The sequence below is a fragment of the Amphiprion ocellaris genome, chromosome 17, assembly GCF_022539595.1.
Source record: "Amphiprion ocellaris isolate individual 3 ecotype Okinawa chromosome 17, ASM2253959v1, whole genome shotgun sequence".
Lineage (NCBI taxonomy): Eukaryota > Metazoa > Chordata > Actinopteri > Pomacentridae > Amphiprion > Amphiprion ocellaris.
In genome coordinates, this window is record NC_072782.1 from 12,707,925 (window position 1) to 12,735,885 (window position 27,961).

Consider the following 27,961-nt stretch of genomic DNA (forward strand, 5'->3'; position numbering starts at 1 on the left):
TTGTGTTTATTTTTTGATAATTGTTAATGTTTTACCTTGAACATCCCACATGCTGGAATCCCATCACTGAAGTTTTATTGACCTGAAGAATCAAACTACTCCAGAGAAAAGGTCATTTGTTAGTCATCTGTGTTTTACTACTTTGCAGTCTTTGGACCCTGGACAGCTACTGAAATTGAATGAACCTCACAGAACATGTTCAGACGCCTGAACGCTTGGGGATAGAGCACATCACAAACACTGACAGACTCGGAGGAGAAGAACTTAGAGCTACTAGGATGTGTAGAAACACACCTTGAGTGCTCAACACAGAAAAGTAAGAAATAAACAAGACAGAATGCTTCTGAAGCTGCTCAGCTTTGCTGCTCTGCTTGCTGCTGGTAAGTCTTTTTGATTTTTGCAGCATAATTTTGTAATTTCTCAAAGTGAATTTTCTTGATCGTTGCAATTACAGGAAGTAATGAGCTTAATTTTACTTTGGCATATGGTTAACAAATACGGTAAACCATCAGAAATATGGTCTGAAACATGGACTTTTAACCTACAGTCTGTTTTGATGTGAGGTACCTGTTGAGAACATTGATCACATGACTTGTGCTTCGTGCTGCAGGCTTGGAAAAAAGGGTTAGGGTTTTTTCTTCTAACTAATCAACCCTGTTAGCTGTTCATTTAAAATGATCTTTCTGGTAATACTACATTGTTTCCAATTTCAGCTTATTCTTCCATCTGTCTTTGTAAGAAAATAGCGGTTTATATTTTAAAACATCCAAGCTAAAGAGTATTTTAGATGCTGACAGCAGAGTTTAATGTCTAACATTTTTTTTACACTGCCTGTCCAAAAAATGTCGCACACTCTAACTTTTCATTGGACCACCTTTGACAACGACACACTTTCGCCTTGATATTGTTTCGATAAGCTTCTGCAATGTCACAGCATTTAGCTCTATCCAGAGATGCATTAATTTCTACCAAGACCTTGTATTAATGATGGGAGAGTCGGACCTTCTTGTTCTCCAGCAAATCCCAAAGATTGTCAATGGGGCTGAGGTCTGGACTCTGTGGAGGCCAATCCATGTGTGAAAATGATGTTTCATGCTCTCTGATCCACTCATTCACAATGTGAGCCCCATGAATCCTGACATCATCATCTTGGAACATGTCCATGAACATCAGGGAAGAAAAACTCCATTGATGGAAAGACCTGGTCATTCAGTATATTCAGGTAGTCAGCTGACCTCATTTTTTGGGAACATAATGTTGCTGAACCTGATCAACCCTTAATCATAACCCTAATCCCCACAGGCTGGTAGACACTAGACATGATGAGTGCATCACTTCATCTGTCTCTCTTCTTACCCTGATGCCCCCATCACTATGGAACAGAGTAAATCTGGACTCACATGACCTTTCATTGCTCCAGAGTCCAATCTTTATTCTACCTAGCAAACTGAAGCTCTTTTTTATGATCAGCTTCAATAATCAGTGGTTTTCTTAGAGCTACAGCTGTTTAGTCCAAATCCCTTGAGTTCCCTTGGCATTGTGTGTGTGGAAATGCTCCTACTTTCACTATTAAGCACAGTCGTGAGTTCTACTGTTGGTTTCCTACGATCATCTAAGAGTTTGTTCCAACCACATTTGTTCTTCAAAGATGATGGTTCTCCACTATCCTTCGGGTTTTAAAAACGCGTTGGACAGCTCTTGACCTGATTTCAGTAGTTTTAGCAATCTCCTTAGTTGTTTTCTTTGTTTGATGCCAATAATTTGACCCTTCAGAGACAGATTAACATCCTTTCCATGACCACAGGACATGTCTTCCAACATGGTTTAAGAAATGAGAAGCTCCTCACTGCATCAGCTAGAGTTAAATAAGTTGTTGCCTGATGAAACATATTCATCACTGCAGTAATTATCCAATGGAAGGCTCTTATCCATTTGCTTAGTTACATCCAAGTGGCAACCTTTTTTTTTGGACAGGTGGTGTATTTTTGTTTTAAATATTTTTTTGGCCTTTTTGGCTTTTATTAGATAGAGACAGTGAAGAGGCAGACAGGAAAGTAGGGAGAAGAGTGGGGGTACGACATGCAGCAAAGGGCCACGAGTGGGAATCGAACCCGGGCCGGGCCCTGTACATGGGTCGCCCACTTAACCTGTTGAGCTATACGGACGCCCAGGTGGTGTGTTTTTGACTCACTATGTAGTCAACAGTCAGGTGTTAAATGCTCGATGATCAACAGTGATATTGTGGGCTTTCAGACGATTAAAGATGTGTGCAGACCATGTGATTCTATAGTGTGTAAAGTTTATTAAAGTCAAACATTTACCCAAATATTCATGTGAACTGCTCAGAGTTGACTGACACAGCTGGACTGTGGATCTGTCATGGGACTTTTACAGCTGACAAGCATTCAAATGATTCACTAGTTGTGAAATTTAACATTTAACTGGGCAACTTTTGTATTCATCAGCCATGTAAAGTCACCAGAGGACTCAGAATAATCTGTATAGTGGTGCATCAATTTTACGTGTCCTTTTTCTCCCCAAAAACTCTTTAAGGCCATGTTGTGACACAGTTATGTATTTAATATATACTTAACTCACCATTTAACTTGTTTTTTGTTTTATTAAGAATCACAATGGTGAAGTGAGTAGAAAAAGCTGCAATATCATGTGACAGGTGTATCCACAAAAAACTAAAATTGTGCTTTTGCTGCCTGCTATTACACGAAGTTGTAAAACTGTAAAACTCATTGCATTAACAAACCCAGATTTCTGATATTAAACGGTGTACAATTTTAATTTTAAGCAAGGAAACCAAGAAATCAGCAACAAACGGTAGCCTGTGTGGAACTGAGCTGGAGTTAAAAAGTTGCAGCCACAATAGTATAACCTTAATTTATAAAGCACTTCTTACAATCTAAGTTACAAAGTGCCTCACGAGACAGCGAAATAGAATAGACAAGTCAAAAAATAATGAAATTCTAAAAGAGATAAAAAGCACAATTTGATATATAAAAAAGCAATATATAGTTGGGAAAAGTTAAAATTTAAATAAACTAAATCAGGGACAGTTCTCCAATAAAATCATGGAGTGAAGCAACCTGTTTTCTCAGAAGATAAAACAACATTCCAATGCCTCAGATCTGGAGTGTCTTGATGTTTATACCAGTGCAAAAAGTACTAAGAGGTCAGAGATATAGCAGAGAGAGAAGCCATGAAGGTTCCTAAAAGTAATCATGAAAACCTTAATATCTCCTGGTCCTATTTAAAAGTCATGCCGCTGAGTTCTGTGCAGTTTAGTCGGTCAGTAGATGTCCTCTCTGACCTCTCTGTAGAACAGGGCAGGTGAAAGAAGCATCGCCTTTACAGGGATAAACAGTTTCACAACAGCAAGAAGAGGGCAATCTTTCTGTATTTCTATGGCTGGACACATATATACTTAGCTGTTGTGCGGGATTCTTATGTATATTTTTTCTATATTTTCAGCCCACAGCCAGTGCCTGGAAGGCTGGAGGGATTATGAGGGGAAATGTTACTTCTTCTCAACTGATACAAAGACATGGACGGAGGCAAATGCTTTTTGTTCGGAGCAGAACAGCGATCTGATGAGCATTCAGGACGTTCATGAGAGAGTGAGAAACTCAAACACAAACGACATTGCAGCAATAAATGTTTTCTTATCATTTCATGCTGGATTCATGTATTATTATTTTGTCTTTTCTCTAGCTGTGGGTGAGGACACAAATCGGCACAGAGATCTTCTGGATCGGCCTGAATGACCATGTCGTCGAAGGTGTCTATGAGTGGAGTGATGGGAGTCCTTTTATAGAATACCTACAGTATGTACTACAGCAACCACTACTATAGTGACGTCAGATTTATTTATTAACTGTTGCTTTGTTGCCTTTACTTGACATCTGTTGCATGCATCCTTCATTTGCTACTCTTCTTTTTTTTTTTTTACCCATTAAAAAGTTTTTCTTTCTCTCAGTCGAGTGCCAAAGACCCTTGAGATAATATCACAAAAGCATGAAATTTATTCACAAAGTGTATTAGATTGCTGATGTGGACTTGCAGATGTGTTCAGTACTTTTTCTGACATTTGTCCAGTAAAATCTTCTCACCCTTGTTTCAGATACTGGATGCCGGGCCAGCCTGATAACTGGGGCGATGAGCCCGGGGAGGACTGTGGTCAGGTGGTAGGAAGCAGCTTTGGACAGTGGAATGATGAAAACTGCAACGTTAAGAGGAAATATATCTGCAAGCACATCAACGGTAAGTCCACGAGCATGCATACAATCAAGTTTGTTTTATTATCTCTCCAGCTACTCGGGCAATAAAAATGACTAAACTTAAAGAGCCCATATTGTGCTTTTTGGTGTCTTGTAGCCTTCTTGTGTAACTCATAAAACCCAAAGTGCACACCAGAGGGAGTTTCTCTCCCACAGAAAACGGTTTGTTACCTACCTGAAACACTTTGTTTGAAGTCCAGGCTTACTTATTTACATCACCATGTAACACATTTGCATAATACCTGCTTAGCAGCTAGTTTAAACAAAGAATAAGCAGCTTCCTTACAGTCCGTCATCATTTCCTCCCTGCTAGAGCTACATTCCTGGGATTATGGTACATTACCAATGTGACCTCGCTTTTGTGAGGCCAGCTGACCAATCAGGGCAGGAGAGGTGTCTTAAAAAGACTAAAGAGCTAAAACTAAATGTTACAGAGTGAGGAGAGATGCTGCAGCAGTGTACAGTATGAGAAGAATAAAATCTGTTTTGAACAATAAAACACGTGCAGATATTGTAGTAGACCTCAAAAGTAAAATTATGAACCTGGAAACACGCAAAATATGGGCTCTTTAAAGTTCAATTAGAATCATGCAGCCATTTTTCTATATGTAGATCTATGTTTTTTACTTGTACCAAGCCTGCAATACTTATTTGTCTAGTTATTTTTCAAACTCAGTTAAATTTTGCACACATCGGACTGGTCCTTCTAGATAATGGGTATGCGAATGCACACTGTTTTGGTTATGATGCAGAACTTTTCAAACATATTTTCAAACCAGCTTCATGTAGGATTAAATTAGCTAATTTTTCAGTTTTGGTTGTTGCCTTCTGTCTTTGCTTTGCATCTTCTTTATTCACATAACTAACATATACATAAAAAAATAAGTTATATCTGCACTACACATTCGCATTTCCACCTTCTGTGGTTATTAGAAGTACATCAAATCACCTACATCGTCATGCAGGCAAACAAACATGTTCAATTTCAGCAAGAGATACAAACAAAACAGGGATCTGTTCATCGTAATGTCCCTCCAGGTCAACTGTACCCTCTTCATCCTCACCAAACTTTAAACTAACAACATTTTCTGCTCCACAGCAAACCCCGGTCCACAGTGTGACTTATCAAACGGCTGGAGGCAGTATGGCTCCGACTGCTACAAGCTAAAGGCAGATGTAAGGAAGAGCTGGAATTTAGCCAGACATGACTGTGTGTTCGAGGGAGGAGATCTGGTGTCCATTACCACAGCAGAGGAAAACCAGTTTGTCAGTGCAACGATGGGCTCGGATCACCTCGACCTCTGGATTGGACTTTCCAATCTGGTGAGAGGAACTTTGTGTGGTGCTCTATTATTTCTTTATAATTTAATATTGAATATGAATATTGAGCATATAAATCATGAAGATGAACTTTACTTCTCCAGAAATGCAACAAGATTTCATGTGAAGTTGAAGTGGGGAACACCGAGCTCACCTGGTCTGACGCTCGAAAAGATCAGTACAGAAACTGGGACGAAAATCAACCCGCAATGTAAGATATTGAAATACCAGCCATTTTCACTTCAATATTAGTTTAATAAATCTGACTCGAAGCTTGTGTTCTGCAGTGATACGCAGGTCGGCACATGTATTGGAATAATCAAAGACTCCACAGATGATTTTGGAAAATGGAAGTCCCACGTGTGCAGATATGAGCGTCCCTACATGTGTAAACGTCCCCTGAACAGTAAGTAGAATTGTTTTAGAATTACAGACGGTATATTGTTTATCTTTATTATGATGTTTCAATTTCTGCTGCTCACTCTGACCTTTTCTTGCTCTTCCTCCAGCCATCTGCCACCCCGGCTGGCTGAGCTTTGCTGGCAGTTGTTACTGGTTGGTCAGTAATGTCAACATGTTGACCACGTGGCACGAGGCTTCCAATGAGTGTGATAAGTATGGAGCTCACCTGCTCATCATAAACAGGTAGGGAAGAACAACCGTCCGAAAAGTTACATTCAATCACTTAATCAATTTATTTTCATTGTGAATTAGAAGATGAGGTATCAGCAGTAGTTTATGGTGGTTAATGTTTGCAAATTTTAAATTAACTGGCCATTATTGACGTTAACGTGAATTTTGAAATATCACTTGTAGCCGTAGTGTCCTCACTTCAGTCTGAGTTGCATAGTCTTGATTTAATGAATTCAGTTTTCTTGGTTGCAACCAAAATCCCCACTGGGTTAACCACATAGAAGAGAATCTTATCTGTGCTGTTTGTCCTCTACAGTGAAGACGAACAGTTTTTCATAAATGGGAAACTTCCAGACTTTCATCAGGTGGAGATTCCTGACATCTGGATTGGTTTGTCAGGTACTTGACACTCTGAAGCTGCCCTTTTATATAATAAATATGATGAGTAAAAATGCTATTTCCATTAACTCTCTGGATTATCATGTTACCAGACATGTACGAGGACGGAGTTTTCAAGTGGGTGGATAAAAGTGCGATTCAGTTTTCAAATTATGGATCTGGTTGGCCCAAAAACACTGAAAAGATGTGGGACTGTGGACAGATCTACACAGGTAGGACCAGCACTCTGCCACTCTTAGCTTGAGCTGATCTACTCTTATGATATCAGGCTGGCATTGCATGAGCGACATCAGCAGAATTTGTGTTGTTGTCCAGGAAATTATGAAGGCAAATGGGAAACAGCCAACTGCTTCAAGAGCCTGGGCTACATTTGTGAGATGACGGGTGGACAGAACCCAAAACCTACATCAGTTCCTGGTCAGTGAAACGTCAAAATCCTTTTACACAGACTGGCTACTCTCAGCTTTGTTAGTAACTGTTTATTGTCTGCTTTAGATTCCCACTGTGCTCAAGGATGGTTGCTGTATGGGGACCACTGCTATCACTTTGAGACTGAAGCGGTGAAAAACTGGCAGAATGCTGAGGCTCACTGTACCTCAGAGCAGGGTCACCTGGTCAGCTTCCACTCACAGGAGGAACTGAGTTTCATCACAGGTGAGGAGCTCAGAAAGCACATTGATGCATCAGATTATCTTGAATTAATTCAGCAACAAATTACACAAGTGTCAGTGCAGGGACTGTAAGCATGTAGTTTGTAATTTAAATGAATGTGATCCTCTTGTCTGGCATTTGGATGAGATCTCTTGTCTTTTTTAATGTAGCTCACATGCCAGGGGAGGCCTGGGTGGGTTTGAATGATGTCAATATTGAAAACCAGTTTGTGTGGACCGATGGAACACCTTCAGTAAGTGACAAACACCAGACGTAATATTAATCTGTTTGACGTTAATAAATTCTTAATATCTTTTGTTACACTGTGTAAAAGTGTAACAAAAGATGTGTGAAACATTTTTTGTTGCAACAAAAGAAGTGAAAAACATTCAAATCTGTACTGTTAAATAAACATCTCTGTCTGCGCTGCTGTTTTCTCCTGATCTCAGGACCTTCTTCTCTGGGCGCCTGGTCAGCCAGACAACTATCTGAACGAGGACTGTGTGCACCTCAGAGGAATGACTCACCACGAACCTGGGCTGCTCAATGATGAGCAATGCAGCGCCACAAAGGAATATATCTGCAAAAAGGGTGTGATAGTCACAGCTGTGATGCTTACTGTTTTATTCACATAACTCTAATCGTATTCAGGCTTATCTTGTCTTTGTTGTGTCTTTCTGTAGCCAAAGGACAAGGACCTCCCCCTAATCCTCCGACAGCTGGACCAGGTCAGCTTCATTCTGATCTGTTTAGACCTAAAAGTGTGTTTGTTTTCCCTCTGATGTGTGAACTGTTGTCTTTGTTACAGGATGGAATGAGAAATGTGGTACTTGGACGGCCGACCCTTTTAACGACTTCTGCTACCTGTTTAACTTCCTGTCGCAGAGGACCTGGTCGGACGCTCGAGCCGACTGTGTCAATCAGGGAGGAGACCTCCTTAGTATCACAGAGCCCTTTGAACAGGCCTTCATACAGGGTATGACCTTTACTTTAAAGTTCTGACACGTTTTATGTGTGTGAGTTGGGACACTCATCCCAATTCTGCTGATTTCTATTACTGTATGTTTCTTATTTACTTCTAAAGTTTTTGTGTTTGTCCCTGTAATTCCTCTGGTGATTATTTATGAGTGAAACAAAATAACAAGAGGAGACGGTGAGAAAGACTGAGAAGAAAAACCAAAGCTTCTGGATGAATGAAATAAATGCAGCATGGCTCAGAAACAGTGAACAGAGGAGCAAGTTGTCGGAGACACATTCAGCATGGTGAAACATCTTTGTACAGCTGATGAGCAGAGTAGAGAGGAAAGGTCTGGAGAGGAAACATGGAGATATTCTTATTGAATGTGGCTCAAAATCATAGAAAACTTCGTCAATTTTTTTTTTTTTTAATGTTTGAAAATTAGTCCAAAATGTTTGAAAAAATGCCTAAAATGACTCAAAATGAGTCTTAGGTGACTTACATGTGTCTAAAATGATCATGAGAGGAAAATCCAACCTACTGGATGAATAAAATAAAAATATCTATAAGAGACACAAATTGACAGAAACAAGACTTACAAAGAAAAAAATGAGACATAAAACAACAAAAAACAGTAACAAAATGAGCCGAATAACACACACCATGACAAAAATGAGACAAAAAAATGACACAAAAGTGCAAAAAACAGGACAAAGTGAGAGAAGCAAGACAAAAAAAACAACACAAATTAGACTCAGGATGACAAAATGAGACCGAATGGCACAAAATAAAACAAAAAACAACAGAAATGGGACATAAAATGAGACACAAAACAACAAAAAACAAGACAAAATGACAAACAACACACTACGCAAAACAGAAAACAACAAAAAAAATAGACACAAAATTACCCAAAAGATGCAGAAAATGACAAAAACGAGACCAAAAAATGACTCAAAATGGAAAAAAACCCAAAATGAGTTTCTGCCTGACTTTATCCAAAGATGGCTGCAAAACAGTGCAAGTTATGTCTTTGATATGACAAAATGTCAGGGTCACAATGAAATTTTCTGAATATATTTCAAACATTTTGAGAAAAATGTGTAATATCATGCAGTTGGAATGTGAGACTTTCTAATCAGTCAGCCAACTTTTATGTTGAGCTTAAGGTTTCACCAAGAACTACTGTAGCTTTTGTTTGTAGAAAAGTGACAAATTAGTGAAAACTGGGTCAGTATATCTGTTGTATTTATATGCTTGGTGTTGTTAAAGGATATCTCATGTCTTTTATGAGCACCAAATCAACTTACAACACCTTTATAGAGTCACTAGTTGTACAGATGAACCCCAGGACATGTGATCACAATCAAGAGGTCAAACAGGCTTGAAAGAGAGCAGTGAAATGCTGCTTAGCTGGCCGGTGTTTGTTTCTTTGCTTTCGTGTACTGTCTGTAACTCTCTAATCTGCGTTTGCTGTTTCCTCTCAGGTCTGATCCAGCAGAGTCCCACTGGGATCTCTCTGTGGATGGGTGGCCACGACTCCGTCACTGAAGGTGGCTGGGAGTGGACAGACGGTTCTCCTTTCAGATACATCCGCTGGAATGCAGGTTTGTTTGAGGCCAAACATGGCGAGTGATTTGTGGGGGAGATAAACATTGTTGTCTTGGTGAAAAAAGACGACTGGGTTTGCGTCGTTTTCTCACAGGCAACCCAGACAACTATGATGGTGAAGACTGTCTGTCTATACTTGTAAGCAACGGCTACTGGAATGACGACAAGTGTGAGAACAAGAGAGGATACATCTGCAAGCGCAGAGGTGAGAAAAGCTGCTCGAATTGTTGTTGACACCTGCAAAATGACAATTAATTGAACATCGAGAGTGTTCATACATGTTTTCTCTTTCAGGAGTCACACCTGTTCCTCCTCCACCTCATGATGGTAATGACGATACCTCAGAAAGATTACATGTGCTATTTTTTTTTTAAAAACAGCAACTCATTAACTATTAAGCACTTAAGTAAAATCCATCTATTGCAGGTTTTTTGACAGCACTAGTGTGCCAGGACTCCACCGCTGTCCTTCACTGTCCAGAAGAAAGTGTAATTAACATCCAGTCTGTTTTCTATGGACGAAAAAGTTATGAGATCTGTCCACACCTGGGTGGATCATCAGGTAATGAAGTGTTTTTTTAAAGTCTTTTTCTGCAGTTCCTCATCCTTCTGTACTGTTGCTTTTAACCGTGTGAATCATATCTGTGCTAAAACCAAAAGATTCTTTGTGTCTTTCCAGAAACGTGCACAGTACCAGGCATGCTCGCCCCATATAGAAAGGCGTGTGACAACCGTGCTTTCTGCTTTGCGTACGCCTACGTGGAGGACGATCCCTGCCCCACTGTTTCCAAATATCTGGAAATCGTCTTCAGCTGTGAACAAAAAGGTGCGTTCTTCGTCTACTTTTATTCGTTTTATCATTTTCCAGTGAAACCTCCATGTTTCCTTAAGTTTCCCAGAATGAGCTGGTGTAATCGCAACCTCAGGCTGATGTTTTATCTCGTGCTTTGGCTGCTCACAGTGTGTCTGCACGGCCTGGGTGTTGAGGACGGGAACATTACGGACATTCAGCTCACTGCTTCCTCGTCCAGCGGTCAGTTCACTCCTCAAAAGGGTCGTCTGAATGGAGATTCCTGCTGGATGCCTTCAGAAAGCCGTACGTACCAACACAGTTGCCTCACATGTAAAATAACACTGTAATCGGCAGTTAAAGGCGAGGACAGAGTTCAGACTTTTTAAGCACAGCAAAGACCTTGAACTTTATTTGATGTTGAAGTTGAAGTTGGTCAAATGTTGTAACATAACTCCATATCTCATGTCTCCTAATTCCAGCAACCTCAAGCTGGATTCAGGCAGACCTGGGCCAGATCAGAAAAGTGACAGGGATCGTGATGCAGGGTTGCCCTCAGAGTGACAACTGGCTCACCAAATTCAGGATCCAGCACAGCAAAGATGGAACAACCTGGACTGACTACACAGCCGACGGCGATGTGAGGAAGGACTTGAATCTTTCAGAACCCAACTTGAAAGATCTCGTACAGGTTCCATTGCTGAAATATTCATAAGAATCATTGTGTATTTCCCCATTTTCCAGTCTTTCCCAGGTTCGAGCGACAGGAACACACCTGATACCTACTTACTGGGCACACCAGTGTCAGCTCAGTTCATCCGCATCCTTCCAGTGGAGTTCAACGGTCAGGCAGGCTTCCGCTTTGACGTCTTAGGATGTTCGCCCAACTGTAAGAAACCATTTTACAAGTTTGATAAGTATACTGCCAAATTCCAAAAACTGTTGGGATTTTTTATTTTTTTTTATCATATAAAGACTGTTGGTAAATAAAAATAACTGTGGTTCAACAGATGCAATTACATGCGCAGACAAGCCCAACTTCAACTTTGCCAACGATCAAATGACGTGAGTAAAGCAGGAAATATTCACACATATAGTGATGTACTGCTGTGTTTTGTTTATTTTGTTCTTTTGTTTCCGTTGTCTATGTGATGCTGGTATTCATCATGAAACCACATGTGCTGTGTTTTTCAGTGTCCACTGCCCAGCACACTGTGCCAAAGAGGATTACACTGTGTATGGCTCTACGGTGTATCGTGGGGTGTGTAAATATGTCTAATCTGTGTCACAAATACATTTTATCTGCTATTTAATTGTAATATTCTTTCTTTCTCTCTAAAACAGGATTCCAACATCTGTGCAGCTGCTATCCATGCTGGAGTGGTACTAAACGAGAATGGAGGAGACTGCACGCTGTTGAAGAAGGAAGGGCAGGACTTCTACGCTGGTTCCACCAGGAATGGCATCACCACGAGACAGTGAGTAGATGGAGTTTTCTGACCCTGTGATTCCCAACCAGGGATACCCCAGGGGCTATTAATGCAGTTTCTGAGAAGTGCAGAAAGATTAGCAACACTAATATGAAGCAATCAAAATTCAAGTTTGATTAATAGAAGAATATGCTGACTAAATCATGAAAACTACTTAGCAAGAAAAGAAGAGAAATCTGACCGGTTAGCTTATAGCTAACAATGAATCAATGAAATAATGAGCTAAAAGTAGGAGAAAGTCAGCTGAAAGTTAAATTAATTGTAACACTAAACATAGTGGAAGATGGTTTTGGGGCTATATGGTTAGCAAAACGATTGATCATTTTGGGGAAGTATATCTACAGGTAACGGAAAAATAGTGTAATATATAGCTAAGTGTAATCAATACATGGTTTAAACATCAGCTAAATGAAAGTGAAATGTAACGAAACTTACAGTAGTTTAAAGTCTCACTAATTTGGAACGTAATGGGTGGTGCCTATAAAAGGGCCTGTGAGGAAACAAGTAAGGTTGGGGATCACTGTCCTAACTTAGTCTGTTTTAATTGTGCAACATGACAATCTAGAGATGCTAATTCAGTAACGAAAACCATACAATTCCATTTCTACAGATATGATGACAGCTACGACGTGTCTTACACTTTTGCAGATGACGGTGAGTTCAAATGCCTCAGCCTCCTGTGGGCACGCTTGTTTTTGAATAAAAAGCAAAGACTTGTGTTAGTCACTTGTTTTGTATTTTTCTGTGTGATACTGCACTGAATCATTTTATTCCTCTCTCCCACAGAGCTGAGGTGTTCAGGACTTGACTGGTACGAGTTTGGAGATTTCTGCTACAAACCGTTTGAAGAAAAAAAGACGTGGCATCAGGCTCAGGACGCCTGCAGGAAAGTGGGTGCTGAACTCGTATCCATCCTCTCGTTGACGGAGCAGATGTGGCTGGAAAGCTACTTGTACCCGGGTATGACTTGAGAAAGTTGAAAGAGAGTACAATGGAGAAACAGTTTTTATGGACTTGGCTTCAATTTTGAAACTGTCAGCTTGAAAAAGTTCACACATGTAGTAAACAAGTTTGTTCCCCTTTGCAGCCTCCAGTGACGTGTGGACGGGTCTGAATGACCTGATCACGCCTGGTTTTTTCATGTGGTCTGATGAGCTCTTGGTGCCCTTCACCTACTGGGCTCCAGGTGAACCCAACAACCATGCAGGGTTCAGCGAGGACTGTGTCGAGATGTTTTTCCATGTGAGGAACATGGAAAACCTCACGAGTGTCAAATATTTTATTCCACACATATAAAGACACTTTTCAAGCCAAACTGCATCTGCTTGTATTATTCAGTACTTGCAGCTTATTATCATTGCTTTAATGTTAATTTTATTTTTGTTCCAGACTGGCCGATGGAATGATGTCGCCTGTACAGAACTCAATACCTACATATGCAAAATGCCCAAAGCACATTACCCACTACCCTCTGTGAAACCCACCGTTTATGGATGTCCTCAGGTAGCACATTCTGTGTTTCCGTTTTCTTTTATCAAGCTTAGACCTAAGATACGCAAATTATGAATCTTAGTGATGTTGCATTTGTAATAACAAGATGTTGTGCATCAGGGCTGGGATGCGTACGGCTACGGCTGCTACTGGATGGAGGAGACGGCCAGGACCTGGACTGAGGCTCAAGACTTCTGTAAGGAGCAGAAAGGCTTCTTGCTGCACATCGGAGACATGTGAGTAGGGTCTCTACATTTCAGATTATGCATCCAGAAAGATGATAGAGCTCATTCTGAATGTGCTGCAACCTCATTCTGTCCTCTTTTATCTCTAGGAGTCTTTTTCCCGCTTTTTGTTCCCAGCGGTTCACTTATTTTTCATGTGGAATATGTAGGAATTAATAAGAAATTGAACTGATTAATAGTGGAGTAATATTCTGCGTCTTTCTGTATCAGTTATTTAAATATGACATTCTTATATGTAAGCGCTGTTAATATTGAGTGATAAAAAATCATATTTTTGTACATAGCTGGTAGTTTTCTGGTAATCTCTCTTTTCTGTTTTTTACGACAGCTACGAGCAGGCACATTTCACAGTGGAAATGTCAGAAAAGACGGGTTTGTGGTGGATTGGCCTGCGTGCTCGTGGAGAGACGGGTATTGCAGGGGTGGACTACGTCTGGGACAACGGTTCGCCTCTCACCTTCACCCACTGGGACAGAGAACAGCCAGGTACTGACCAAAACATTAACTCCAGTATCAGCTAGACGGGACAATATTTGGATCAATATATAATTGCGGGACTTTTTGTAACATAGTTGACAGGTATCATAGTTGACATTTTTGCTGTTTTCAGGCCTAAAATCAGCATGAATGCCTATAACCAAACACCACAAGGCATTTTTACAGAAAGATTCTTCTAAAATATTCTGTGTACAATTGAGTGAAATTGAAATTGAAAGTTATTTATAAAGATATTGTAGTAAACCTGTTGACATGCGATAAATCCACACTTGACTCACACACTACTTTATATTAAATAACTCAGAAAGCCTTGGAGTCTTGCCAGTCTTTTCTTCAGGAGGAAATGACATCATGTGGAGCAGGTCATGTGATTTGGAATTAACACACTTCATTGAGAGGTGTTTTTGTAATGGGAAACTTAGTTGAAAGTGATTTCTGGGACACAGATACAATTTGTTATTTTCCATATAAAATTTGATATTTTGCCAAAAAAGAAATATCTGTCATGATTATCTCAACTTAATAAAAAGAACACAATCAAAACAAATTTTGAATCAGCTCATTTTATTATTGTTAAGCTAATTAGAAGGTGGTTATTATTACATTTGGATGGTTATTTAGTTGGCATTTTAGTGAGAAGAATTTTATTAAGAAGTGATTGTTTCCGTAATAAATAATTATGGAATTTGTAAAGACATGATCATAATGAACATAAAGAACATGCTTTTTTTTTTTTTTTTTTTACTTTTAATTAAAATGTATGCAAGATATATCCCATGGACTTCCAAAGTGTCTCAATTATACATTGACCCCTATCCACATGTGAAAACCCTACTCTCCTTTTTTATCTCCAGATAGCGGGGATGGTCATTGTGTAGCTATGACATCGGGTTCGCCTGGTGGATTCTGGGATGACAAGGTGTGCACAGAGAAATATGCCTTCATCTGTGAAAAACCCAGACCCGATATCAGCCCACCCACAAAGGCCCCGACTGCTCCTCCTGCACACGGCTGCGCTGACGGCTGGTCGGCGCTGCCCCACTTCAGGCACTGCTACAAGGTAAAAACAGCAGTGAATCAAACATCTACAACTGTGTTTCATTAGAACGGTGGTTAACTCTCTAGTACTGATCGACTGCAGCTCTTCCATAAAGTGGACTATTCCCAGAAGAAGAGCTGGGAAGGAGCATATGAGGACTGTGTCTCCAGAGGAGCTAATCTGGTCAGCATCCACAATCAGGAGGAGGAAAATTTTCTGGCTCTGTACAGCAAAGCCAGCAGCAAGTGGATCGGCCTCAAGCACAACCCTACAGAAGGAGGTGGGTTTAATGTGTTTTAACCCTCTGAACTCCAAAATCTACGAGAGAGTTTGAAAAGCATGGTTAAAATTACACTATTTGTCATAGTTTGAAACTGTAAAATCAATCAAAGTTTATTTGTATAGCCCTTTACAGCAGCCCAAAGGGTGACCAAAGTGCTTCACAGTAAAAAACAAGAAAATAACTTAAAAAAGATACAGTAACTTAAAACAGGACAAACAATCACACTCGCACTCACACCTATGGGCAAATTTAGAATAATCAGTTAACCTCAGCATATTTTTGGACTAAAACAGAAAGAATTGTCAGATATTTAGCTTCTGACATTTCTTGAATGAATCATGTGGGACGCAGCTGCAAATAGCATCAAATTTAAGCTTCACCCCTCAACGCCTGAATTTTTTTTCATATACAAAAAATGTATTGTTTGGGTTTTAGCTTTCAAGCTGATGCTAAATTAAGTGGAGATTGTTAATTTGTCTATAGCACATAGAATAGATATATAATAATAACAGATATATAAAGTCCCACTCCTACCTGTAGTCTGAATGGCAAGTGATATGATACGTATTCGCAACAATCAGCGTTAAATGGTTAAAATTGTTTAATTTGATCAAAATCAGCTCGATCTAGGCACTCCAAATTTTGTAAAAAATCCTGTAAACACTCTTTAGTACAACTGAGAAGCCATGGCTGACTCAGCTGCAACTAAATCTTTGACTTCTCATATGAACTGCAGGCAGTGTTTACACAGAGCAGAGAGGTCACAACATGACAGATTAAAAAAAACATACTTGAGTGATAAATTAAATGCAGCATGACTCCTAAACTGTATAAAGAGAAGCAATTCGTTGGAAGATACATTCTGCATGGTGAAATATCTTTATGGAGTAGTGTGAAAAAACACCTAGTTTGTAGAGGTTGTTGATTCTAGTTTCTCTCAAAATAATCCAAAAAAAATCATCTTAGTTTTTTTTTTCCTGATTTATGTCTTTAGACCTGGATCGTGTTGCACAGAGGTAATTCTTGTGTTCTGTCTACCTCTAGTCATTGTTGACTAGAAGCTGTTTTCATAGAGGTGCAGGACTTAATATTACAGTAAAAAAAAAAGAGCCCTCAGTGAGTAAAAATGTGACCATAGCACAAAATGCCCAGAAACTGCTTGCGGTTAGGGAATCTGTGGAATCTAAATCATATCCAAATACACACAGAAAAGCTAACAGCTTCTGATGTATCGTAGGATATTCTTGGAGTGACGGCACTCCTCTGTCTCACACCAACTGGGGCTATGGGGAACCCAACAACCATGAGGGCCGCGAGGAGTGTGTGGAGATGGTGAGCAGCACTAACGGCACACAGTCCTGGTGGAACGACCTCAACTGTGACGCTCATCAGGACTGGATCTGCATGATCGCTAAAGGAAAGGACCCCATCTCTCCCCCAGAGCCTCCACCTCCTATCCCAGGTAACCCGTCCCTCCTCTACAGAGGGAACAAGCCACGAGTTTGCTTTGACAGAGCAATTATGAATGTTAATTTAGAGGTGAGAGCAAGTTTCACAAATCTTGGGGTTGAATGAAAATACAGGTGTTTCTCTTTAAAGTTAAATAAAGGCTAGAACAGAGCAGCAGAAGTGGAAAGACACTAATTCACTACTCTACTAGTATTCTATTTATTTTATTGATTTGTCTTAGGCTACTTTAGGTATTTTAAGATCGAGTATTTAGTTTCTCTCATATTCATTTGGTTAAAACGTCTTCAAATTTAGTGAATGAAATACTACACTATAAATTACTGTCGTGTAGAATAATGAGCCTTGTTTGCTTCTCGTCACGTCTCAACCTTCAGCTCCTGACTGCGGCACCAACCCGGGCTGGAGGAAGAACAACAACATCTGCTACTACTACAACGACACCAACATAGTCGACTACTACGATGCTTTGAGGGCCTGCTACGGCGAGAAGGCGCTGCTCGTGACCATCCACAACAAAGACGAACAGGCATATGTTAACAGCATGGTAAGTCTTTTTGAAGAACTTCTTTAGAGATGATTTATTGTAAGAAATGCTACAATGAAGCATGTTGACACGATGGTTTGCTGCTCTTCCAGGTGGGGACAGGGAAGGTTTCTTCAGCCTGGATTGGAATGTTTATGTTTGGGATTGCAAATGGACAATACATGTATGTATTTGTGAGAGATTATGATGAGGTTACATTGAAGGGACAATATAACACAGTAAAGAATTTACCTTATTAATAATATTGCACAGATATGTTTCTGTTGTTTTTCTTGAATCTTAGCAGCAGACAGATATTTTCAGATTTACAGCTAGAAAAGATAAATGCATATAAAACATCAAACACTTAAGGCTACAGTCAGTACTTACTAACTAAAGATTAATGAACAAACTTCAAAACTGATTTTCACCGAATGAAAGTTCAAGTTAAAACCTAAAATGATGTGAATACCACACTGTATGTCCTCATCCAGGCAGATCTTAGCTTTTGTGTTACATGGACACAGAAGGTTGATAACATTTATAATAATAATAATAAATTTTATTTATAAAGCGCTTTTCCAAAAGCTCAAAGACGCTGTACATAAAATACAATAAGATAGAACAAAACAGATAATTAAAATCAGTAGATAGTAAACAAGTTCAAGATAAAATACAGAATCACTTAAGGAAAGCAGATCTAAAAAGGTGAGTCTTTAAAAGGGATTTAAATGTGGTGAGGTTGGTGCAGTCACGGAGGGCATGGGGGAGTGAGTTCCAGAGTGTGGGGGCGGCAATGGCGAAGGCTCTGTCCCCCCAATGTCGCCGGCTGGTCCTGTGCGGGATGGAAAGGAGGTTTGTGTGGGAGGAACGGAGATTCCTGGGGGGGGTGTAGGGGAGGAGCAAATCGGTAAGGTAAGAGGGGGCTAGATTATGGATGGACTTGAAGGTGAGGAGAAGCAGTTTGTACTGGATGCGGTGTGAAATGGGGAGCCAATGGAGGTTCCGCAGGACGGGTGTGACATGGTCGTGAGAACAGGTTCGGGTGAGGAGTCGGGCAGCAGAGTTCTGAATGAGTTGAAGTTTATTGAGAACTTTGGAGGTGGAGCCGAAGAGAACGCTATTGCAGTAGTCAAGGCGGGAAGTGACGAAGGCATGAATGAGGGTTTCAGCGGCTGAGAAGGAGAGGAAGGGGCGGAGACGGGCGACGTTGCGGAGATGGAAATAGGCAGTTTTGGTGATCTGATTAATGTGGGGTTCAAAAGTGAGGTTGCTGTCAAATATCACACCGAGGTTGCGGATGTGAGCAGAAGGAGATAGGGTGGTGTTATCAATGGTAATGGGGGGGTGGGGAAATGGTGTGAGTGATTTAGGTCCAATAAGGATGAGATCAGTCTTGTCACAGTTTAGCAGGAGAAAATTTTTCCTCATCCAGGATTTAATGTCGGCCAGGCAGCTGGAGAGAGAGGGGAGGGTGGTGGTGGCGGTGGTGTTGGTGGAGATGTAGAGTTGGATATCGTCGGCGTAGCAATGGAAGTGTAGGTTGTGGCGGCGGATGATGTTGCCGAGGGGGAGGAGGTACAGGATAAAGAGGAGGGGGCCAAGTACTGATCCTTGAGGGACACCATGGGACAGGGGGGCGGTGGGTGATGTGCAGTTGTTGACCTTGATGAATTGTTGTCGATTAGTGAGATATGATGTGAACCAGGTGAGGGCGGTGCCGGTGATGTTAATGGAGGATTGAAGGCGGGACAGGAGGATGGAGTGATTGATTGTGTCAAATGCTGCAGAGAGGTCGAGAAGAATGAGGATGGTGACTTGTCCAGAGTCTGAGGAGAGGAGGAGATCATTGGTGACCTTGAGGAGAGCAGTTTCAGTGCTGTGATGAGAGCGGAATCCGGATTGAAAGGTTTCATACAGGTTGTTGGAGGTGAGGTGAGTTTTCAACTGGGCAGCGACGACACGTTCTAATGTTTTGGATATGAAGGGGAGATTGGAGATGGGCCGGAAGTTGTGAGGGGAGGTTGGATCCAAACCAGGTTTTTTGAGGATGGGGGAGACAGAGGCGAGCTTGAGGGGTGAGGGGACACAGCCAGTACTGAGGGAAGTGTTGATGATGTTAGAGATGAGGGGGGCGATAACAGGGAGGCAGTTTTTGAGGAGGGCAGTGGGGATGGGGTCCAGGCAGGATGTGGAGTTTTTAGTTCCAGTGATGAATTTGGGCAGGTCCAGGGGGGAAACGGGCGAGAAGTGGGCCAGGGGGGGAAAGTTCAGAGGGTTTGGTGGAGGAGAGGGGGGATCAAGTGAAGTGGGAGAGGTGACAAGGCTGCTGTGGATGGAGATGATTTTGTTATGAAAAAAAGAGAGGAATAGGTTGCATTTGTCAGTGGTGAACGAGTTTGAGACGGTGTCCGGGGGGGCAAGGAGTTTATTGACAGTTGAGAAGAGGGATTTGGGGTTGTTGGAGCTGGTATTGATCAGGTCAGAGTAGAAAGTGGACCGTGCAGATTTCATTTCACTGTTTTATCTGCTCAGGTGGGTCGACGGCTCCCCTATAACGTTCACTCAGTGGAACCCAGGTGAACCCAACAATGCCAACGGGGAGGAACAGTGTGTTCAGATGAACAGACGGCACGGTACTCCAAATGCATCCACTGAGCAATTAAAGTCAAATAATTGTTTGATTTTTAAAAAATTTATTGCGTATATTGACCAAACGACTCCCCAGTGCTGATGTTTACAATAAATTCTGGTTTGTGAAGGTGGATGGAACGATGCCAACTGTGGTCGAGGTGGAGCTGGTTACGTATGTAAGAAGCTGCCTGGAGATAATCACACTCCTGCTCCACCCACACAGCCCTGGGAGGGCAACTGTCCTGAAGGCAAGACACATTTTACATTTATGTTATTAGGAAGTGAGTCTGATGGTTTACTATGCTCATGCTGACCGTAGCAGCGGTGGAATGATCTGTAAAAAAAAAAAACAAAAAACAAAAATGCATCATCTGATATTGTCCATTCCTTTGTGCCAAACTTTCATAGTTGTCTAACAACTGTGCTGGATGGCGTCTTCCTTCAGTAGGATGAAGTTTATTTAAATGGAGACATTTCAATTGATTCTTACTGTGGGTCAATATATAATTGAGGGACTTTTGAAGTCCATGGGATATATCTTGCATATATTTTTATTAAAAGTAAAAAAAAAATAATGTTTATGTTCATTATGATCATGTCTTTACAAATTCCATCATTATTTATTATGGAAACAATCACTTATTAATAAAAAATGACTGGATATCACTAAAATGTCAACTAAATAACCGTCCGAATTTAATAGCAACCAACTTCTAAGTAGCTAAACAATAATAAAATGAGATTATTCAAAATTTGTTTTGATTGTGATCTTTTTATTAAGTTGAGATAATCATGACAGATATTTCTTTTTGGGCAATGTATCAATTTTTATATGGAAAATAACAAACTGTATCTGTGTCCCAGAAATCCCTTTCAACTAAGTTACTCATTACAAAAACACCTCTCAAGGAAGTGTGTTAATTCCAGATCACATGACCTGCTACACATGATGTCATTTCCTCCTGAAGAAAAAACTGGCAAGACTCCAAGGCTTTCTGAGTTATTTAATATAAAGTAGTGTGAGAGTCAAGTGTGGATTTATGGCTTGTCAACAGGTTTACTACAATATCTTTATAAGTAATTTTCGATTTCAATTTTACTCAATTGCATTTTTAATATTTAGAAGAATCTTTCTGTAAAAATGCCATATCGTGTTTGGTTACAGGCGGCCATGTTGATTTATAGGGCTGAAAACAGCAAAAATGTCAACTATGTTACAAAAAGTCCCACACATTATATATTGACCCCTATATTATTATACATGTCGGTATCATGGTGTAAAAAAATCAGCATACCATGATAGAGGATTTTAATTATACGACTTCTGCAAGGAAAATGTTTACATCCAGCCCAGACATCAAGACAATGGGCTTTGTTGTTCTGAGCTGTTTTTCTTGTTACCAATGATAATTTTTTCACACCAATTAATGTGTAGCTGACTGTAAACTAATTATATCACCTCTGCTCATCCATAAAATGTGACCTATTTGCCTTCCCTCCCTGCAGGTTGGATGCGTTTTGGGAGTAAGTGCTTCATTTTCAAAGGGAAAAAAGATAACATTAAAGTCAACTGGTCTGAAGCTCGGACCTGGTGCAAAAGCCAAGGAGGAGACCTGGCAGTTATTGATACCCAGTATGAGAATGGTAAGCTCAGCAGATTATCTAATTAATTATCGATTAGTTAAGAGAGACTGCTGTGAATAATTTCATCCTCTTTTACCCTCCAGACTTTGTGACTAGTTACCTGAAGGACCTGTATTACCCCGCGTGGATCGGTCTGTCGGATCTCTTGCTTGAGAATCAGTACGCCTGGAGTGACGGGGTCAGCCCAGTGAAGTACACCAACTGGAATGAGATGGAGCCCAACAATCACGGAGGAACGGTGAGATCATTCATACACTACAGATTTTCGAATAATTTTTGAAGCATGGCAGGTGAGAAACATTGTGAAGCTTTGTACTCGCACACAGGTTAGTTTGAAGCTGAGTTAGCTTGAAGTTTTGGTGTCCTGCTCAACAGGAACACTGTGTGGCAATGATGCACAACCCTGTGATAAGCGGCAAGTGGAACGATGACGCCTGTCATAAGACTCACAGCTTCGTCTGCTCCAGGAAGAAATGTCAGTAGACACTCCGGCGTTTATTCTTTCTGCTCAAAGACTGTTAACTCCAAACAGGCTTTGCTCATAAACGTTTCTCCACTTTTCTTCACATCAGCGAGCAGCATCAACCCTCCTGCTCCGACCAAGAACCCCTGCCCATCCGGCTACACCTCCTGGTACCAGAACTGCTACAAGGTGGTGGAGACGCCGGCGACGTGGGACGATGCTGAGGCGGCCTGCCAGCAGGAGGGCGGCAACCTGGCCAGCATCGACATGAGCTACGACCAGGCCTTCGTGGCTGGAGTGGTGCTGCAGGGAAAAGCAGATGTCTGGATCGGACTCAGGCGCCAGGTGCTGTTGAGGCAAAGATCTAACAATAGTCAACTACAAATACACTACCACTCAAAAGCTTGGGGTCACTTAGAAATGTCCTTATTTTTGAAAGAAAAGCAGTTTTTTTCAATGAAGATAACATTAAATGAATCAGAAATACAGTCTAGACATTGTTAATGTGGTAAATGACTATTCTAATGGAATATCTCCATAGGGGTACAGAGGAACATTTCCAGCAACCATCACTCCTGTGTTCTAATGCTACATTGTGTTAGCTAAAAAGCTAATCGATGATTAGAAAACTCTTGTGCAATTATGTTTGCACATGAATAAAAGTGTGAGTTTTCATAGAAAACATGAAATTGTCTGCGTGACCCCAAACTTTTAAACGGTAGTGTACACATAGATTAAAAAGACAACACAGTCCTTGATAATTTTTCCTTAACCCTCTTGTTGTCCTCATTTACGGGCACCAAAAAATATTTTTTCCTTGTCTGAAAAAAATCCAAAAAATGACCAAAAAAAAATCCCCAAATTTCAGAAAATTTGCAAAAACCTTCAGGAAGAAAATTCCAGTAATACCTTAAAAGTTTCCGTTAAGTTTTTTTTTTTTTTTTAAATTCCCCAAATTTGGCAAGAAAATTCTTGTAAATATTTTCAAAAAAATGAGTAAAAATCTTCCAAAAAATATCTAAAGTGATTACATATATATCAGTAAAACTTCTAATATTTTATTTAAGAACATTCACAAAAAATCAACCAAAATTCAGCAAATTTCGCTGCTTTTGGTTGATTTTTTTGCGAATGTTCTTAAAGAAACATTTTTAACATTTCTTTTTTCCATCAAAAAATTTTCAAAAATTTCCCAAAAATGTTGAAAATGTGGACATCAAAAGTTTCACTGTGAAAATATATATTTTTTCCACATTTTTAAACTTTAAAACGGGTCAATTTTGACCCGCAGGACGACATGAGGGTTAAGAGAAAAATCTACAGTGATAGAAGTGTTCATATTCTTTGGGAAAAATAAAAGTACTAGTGTAACTATGTAACAATGATGCATTAAAAATCCTTCGTAAGTAAAAGTACTAAGCTAAATTGCACTTCAGTACTTTTACAGTGAAAGAATTAACTCTGCAGATGAACAAAATTTAAAGACCTCCATTCATGAACAATGTGTCATGGAAATTGAACTCTTGCAGCTGGTAGACGTGAAACTACTTTTCACTTCCAGAAGGTTACAAAAATAAATATATAGGCCTGTGAAATAATTAATTGGTTGATGGCTCCTTAAATTGTTACCTGGACGATTCCATGTGAGCCATGTAGAGGTTAAATTACTGGTGAAACGGGTCAAAATGGAAAATCAGTAATTTTATCTTTAAAAATACATAGAATTCTATACTGGCAGCTTATCATGCTTTTGTTATGCAAAATCTTAATCTGAAAAGTAATAATAGCTGCCAAATACCTGTAGTGGAATGAAAAGTGTAGGACATCTCTGTGAAATGTAGTGTAAAGTAATAGAAAATGGGATTACTCAAGTAAAATATCACAACAGCTACTTTTCACCACTTTCTAACAGTTTGAACAACATACAGAAGATTTTTCTAGTCATGCTGCTCCACAAGTGAAATCATATTTACCTGTAAAGTGTCGGGGTGGAGGCAGGAGTCGCAGGTGAATATCTCAAAAAGGATCAATACCGTCAGGGGCCACTAGGAGAACAGACAGTGCTGTGAAAAACTGAAGCTGCTTTAAAAAGTAATGTTAGTTAACCTGACAGACAGTGCAGTAAACAGAAAAGATAAATAAAATCTATAAAAGACTTTGAACTATCAGACTAAGACGGACATATAAGGATGTATCATTAATTCTTCATCGACTTCTATTGCAGGAGGATGGCAGCTATAAGTGGACAGATGGCTGGCCAATTTTCTTCACTCACTGGGGACCAGGAGAGCCCAGCAACATCAAAGATGAGGGCTGCGTTAGCATGCATGCTGCACTTGCTTTCCACGGGACCTGGAACGACACCAAGTGTGACCTAACTAAACCCTACATCTGCAAGATCTCCTCAGGTATTACTCACTGAACCTGAAATTAGATGATTCTCTAGTCTTTCTTTTAGACCCATCACTTGAACTCTAACCATTGTTGATTTTATAATCTGCATCATCTTTCAGCAAAACCGCCGCCGACTCCCGCCCCTGGCGATGGGAAATGTCTGCCATTCTGGGTGCCCTACGGCCACTACTGTTACTACGTGTACAGCGGTCAGAAGGGCTTCTCTTGGCCAGACGCCCGGCATTACTGCCAGTCGGTCAGGACAGATCTGGTCTCCATTCACAGCAGAGCAGAGCTGGAGTTCATCAGGAACATGAACTACACCAAATATCACAACATCTGGATCGGCCTCACCAGGGACAGCAGCTGTGAGTTTAGAAATTTGAAGAAGAGCGGTGAATTGTTTTCATCAGAGAAACACTTGAAAACAGTTTGGAGGTAGATTAAGAGCTACACCTACGTGCTAGAAGCTTGTATGTTGTTTTTCAGTCGGCTGGGCCTGGTCAGATAACATGCCTGTGGGCTTCCTCAACTGGGCTCCCGGTGAGCCCAGTGCAGCCTTTCATCCCGGAGATGTAGCTGAGGAGAACTGTGTGGAGATGTACCACGACGGAAACTGGAACGACAACAACTGCCTGCAGAAGAGAGGCTTTGCTTGCCGCCACCGCCAGTGTAAGGATTTCCTTGATTAGTGTTTTGACAGTTTGATGGAACACAGACAACCTCAATGTCATTTTTGCAACTTCAAGTTCAGTTTTTAAAAATTCTGCACAGATGAAAATGTAGAGTCTAACTGAAAATGATGAGCAGCGGATTAACAATCTCTCCATGTGAAACTCTCTTTCAGACTATACAACAGATGATGGCAAAAATCCTGTTTTCCCCACTGATCCCTCCACAGGTGGCAGCAGTAAGTGACAATTACACTATCCTTTGAATACATTTGGCATACTGGCATACTGCTACTGACATTGCTTGAGATATTTCGGTCTGTCCTTTCACTACAAGGTCCAGACTAGGGATTCAAATGTTTAAAAATTTCCCAGACCAATTGGCAGCCACAATAATCAATACTATATATTATGTGGTAAATAGGCATAAATACAACATTAAAAAACATAAAGTGAACACCAGGTTACTCGAATTAAAAATTAAATATCAACAGTTTTGAAAGTACTTTTAACTTCCAGAAGGTTACAAAAATAAATATATAGGCCTGTGAAATAATTAATTCATTGATGGCTCCTTAAATTGTTACCGGACGATTCCATGTGAGCCATGTAGAGGTTAAATTACTGGTGAAACGGGTCAAAATGGAAAATCACTTGTTTTATCTTTAAAAATACATAGTATTCTATACTATGTATTTTTATATTATATATACGGCAGCTTGTCATGCTTTTTTTCATGCAAAATCTTAATCTGAAAAGTAATAATAGCTGTCAAATACCTGTAGTGGAATGAAAAGTGTAGGACATATCTGTGAAATGTAGTCTAAAGTAACAGAAAATGCGATTACTCAAGTAAAATATCACAGCAGCTATCAACAATTAATATCAACAGTTTTTAAATCATTTAAATTTACCTAACAGCTGTCCCAACAAAATCACAGCAGTTTCCAGAATAATTCTTAAACCTGATCTACATGATGGAGTGACTCGTTCACTGTAGTCAAAGTTAGTCCAGTTAAATACTGTTGCAGCAACTTCATCAGTCCAGGAAATCTGTCAGCATTTGTTCACATCTCTATAATGAATATATACTCAGAGCAGAGTGTTGCAAATACATTTCATCCCTTTAGTTTAGTTGAATGTTGATGGAAGCCTGTAATTAGAGGCCTACTGCTCTTCATCATTAGCAGCATTAGCCGCTACAACTACTCTCTGCTGACAGACGCTTGGCTCAGAAATCCTAGCTTTGCCTCAGCGTGAGCCTCAGGCACCTCGCTCACCTGGATAGCCATCGAACACTTATTTTTTTTACAACTTTAAGCTGCAGAGTTCATCAACACGACTTCAGTTTGTCGGTGCCCTCGCTTGTTTTATGTGAGCGGTTAGCAAACACACCTGTAACTCCATCTCAAACAATCAAACTCCAGCAAATCTGTGATACATTGAATTTCATGTCCATCGTCGACTACCTTGTCGGTTAATATATTAAATCAATTAATCATTAACATCCTTAGTCCAGACTGAGATATCTTATCAAGCTCCAGATGGATTTCACACAATATTTTGGTTTGTCATTGTCCCCAGATGATAAATCGTACAAACTTCAGTGATCTTTTCCTCTATTGCCACCTTAACGTTAAGAATTACTTTTGAGTTAAATGTCTCAACAGCTGCTGGATGGCATCAGATCCTAATATCATCATTGTGAGCATGTTAGCATTTAGCTCAAATCAAGCTAGCAGGGAACATCTCTAGACTCATTTCATCAACTCACATTTCCTTTTCCAGTGTACGTAGCAGATTGTCAAACCAAAGTAAATGTACTAATGATACGACTGAATGATGCACACAGCTTTACATGAATGTGTGTGTGTGTTTTTTTTTTTTCAACAGACGGAGGAGTGATTGCCGGCGCAATTATCGGAGCCATCTTGTTTTGCTGCTTGATAGCTGCACTGCTGTTCTACGTCTTCAGAGTGCGCGGATATAAACTGAGCACCTTGAGCTTGCCAACAAGATCAGCCACTAAAGTCGATGTGGTAAGTTATCGATGATCATGTCGTGATTTGGTAAGGAGACATGCTTACATTACTATGAATACAAGTGATGAGTTGTGTCAATCTTCTGTTGCAGCCTGCTTTCAACAACCCCAACTTCGCAGGAGAATCGGACACATAAATCATTAAGTTTTGTAAAGTCATCAATGGTAATACTTTTATAAGCAAATTACTAGTAATGTAGTTTGAAAGTCTTTAAAGTTTTATAAGATTAAACTGAGCTGTAAATATTGTAATACACCAATAAAAGGAAGTATTAAACGATAAAACTTCATTTCCCTGTGTTGCACTTACATTTTCAAGTGCAACAGTTATTGTGTAATGCTTAAAATAGTAATTTTGTGATACATGTTCAAAATAATTCAGAAATGTTTTTGAAATAAAAATATGTAAAGTATCCACAATTGCA

At 40.1% G+C, this 27,961-nt stretch overlaps 1 protein-coding gene across 1 annotated transcript; it reads left to right on the forward strand.

Moving 5' to 3' along the window:
• The first annotated feature begins 183 nt into the window (after positions 1–183).
• LOC111575647 (macrophage mannose receptor 1) lies at positions 184–27,956 on the forward strand. The gene is made up of 50 exons (XM_023280902.3): positions 184–380; positions 3,484–3,629; positions 3,724–3,836; positions 4,133–4,272; positions 5,389–5,612; positions 5,714–5,820; positions 5,897–6,015; positions 6,119–6,254; positions 6,559–6,641; positions 6,734–6,853; positions 6,957–7,058; positions 7,137–7,295; positions 7,463–7,545; positions 7,742–7,883; positions 7,976–8,020; positions 8,101–8,268; positions 9,738–9,857; positions 9,956–10,066; positions 10,156–10,188; positions 10,288–10,422; positions 10,540–10,686; positions 10,822–10,956; positions 11,133–11,290; positions 11,395–11,539; positions 11,661–11,715; positions 11,845–11,911; positions 11,995–12,128; positions 12,751–12,794; positions 12,927–13,100; positions 13,228–13,382; positions 13,530–13,643; positions 13,752–13,867; positions 14,205–14,362; positions 15,229–15,434; positions 15,516–15,693; positions 16,934–17,158; positions 17,541–17,710; positions 17,803–17,873; positions 20,225–20,325; positions 20,452–20,571; positions 21,830–21,967; positions 22,051–22,205; positions 22,343–22,442; positions 22,540–22,775; positions 24,655–24,838; positions 24,944–25,192; positions 25,314–25,496; positions 25,672–25,734; positions 27,389–27,534; positions 27,629–27,956. The coding sequence occupies exons 1-50, from the start codon at positions 338–340 to the stop codon at positions 27,671–27,673; spliced, it is 6,501 nt and encodes a 2,166-aa protein (XP_023136670.3). The 5' UTR covers positions 184–337; the 3' UTR covers positions 27,674–27,956.
• Positions 27,957–27,961: the final 5 nt, after the last annotated feature.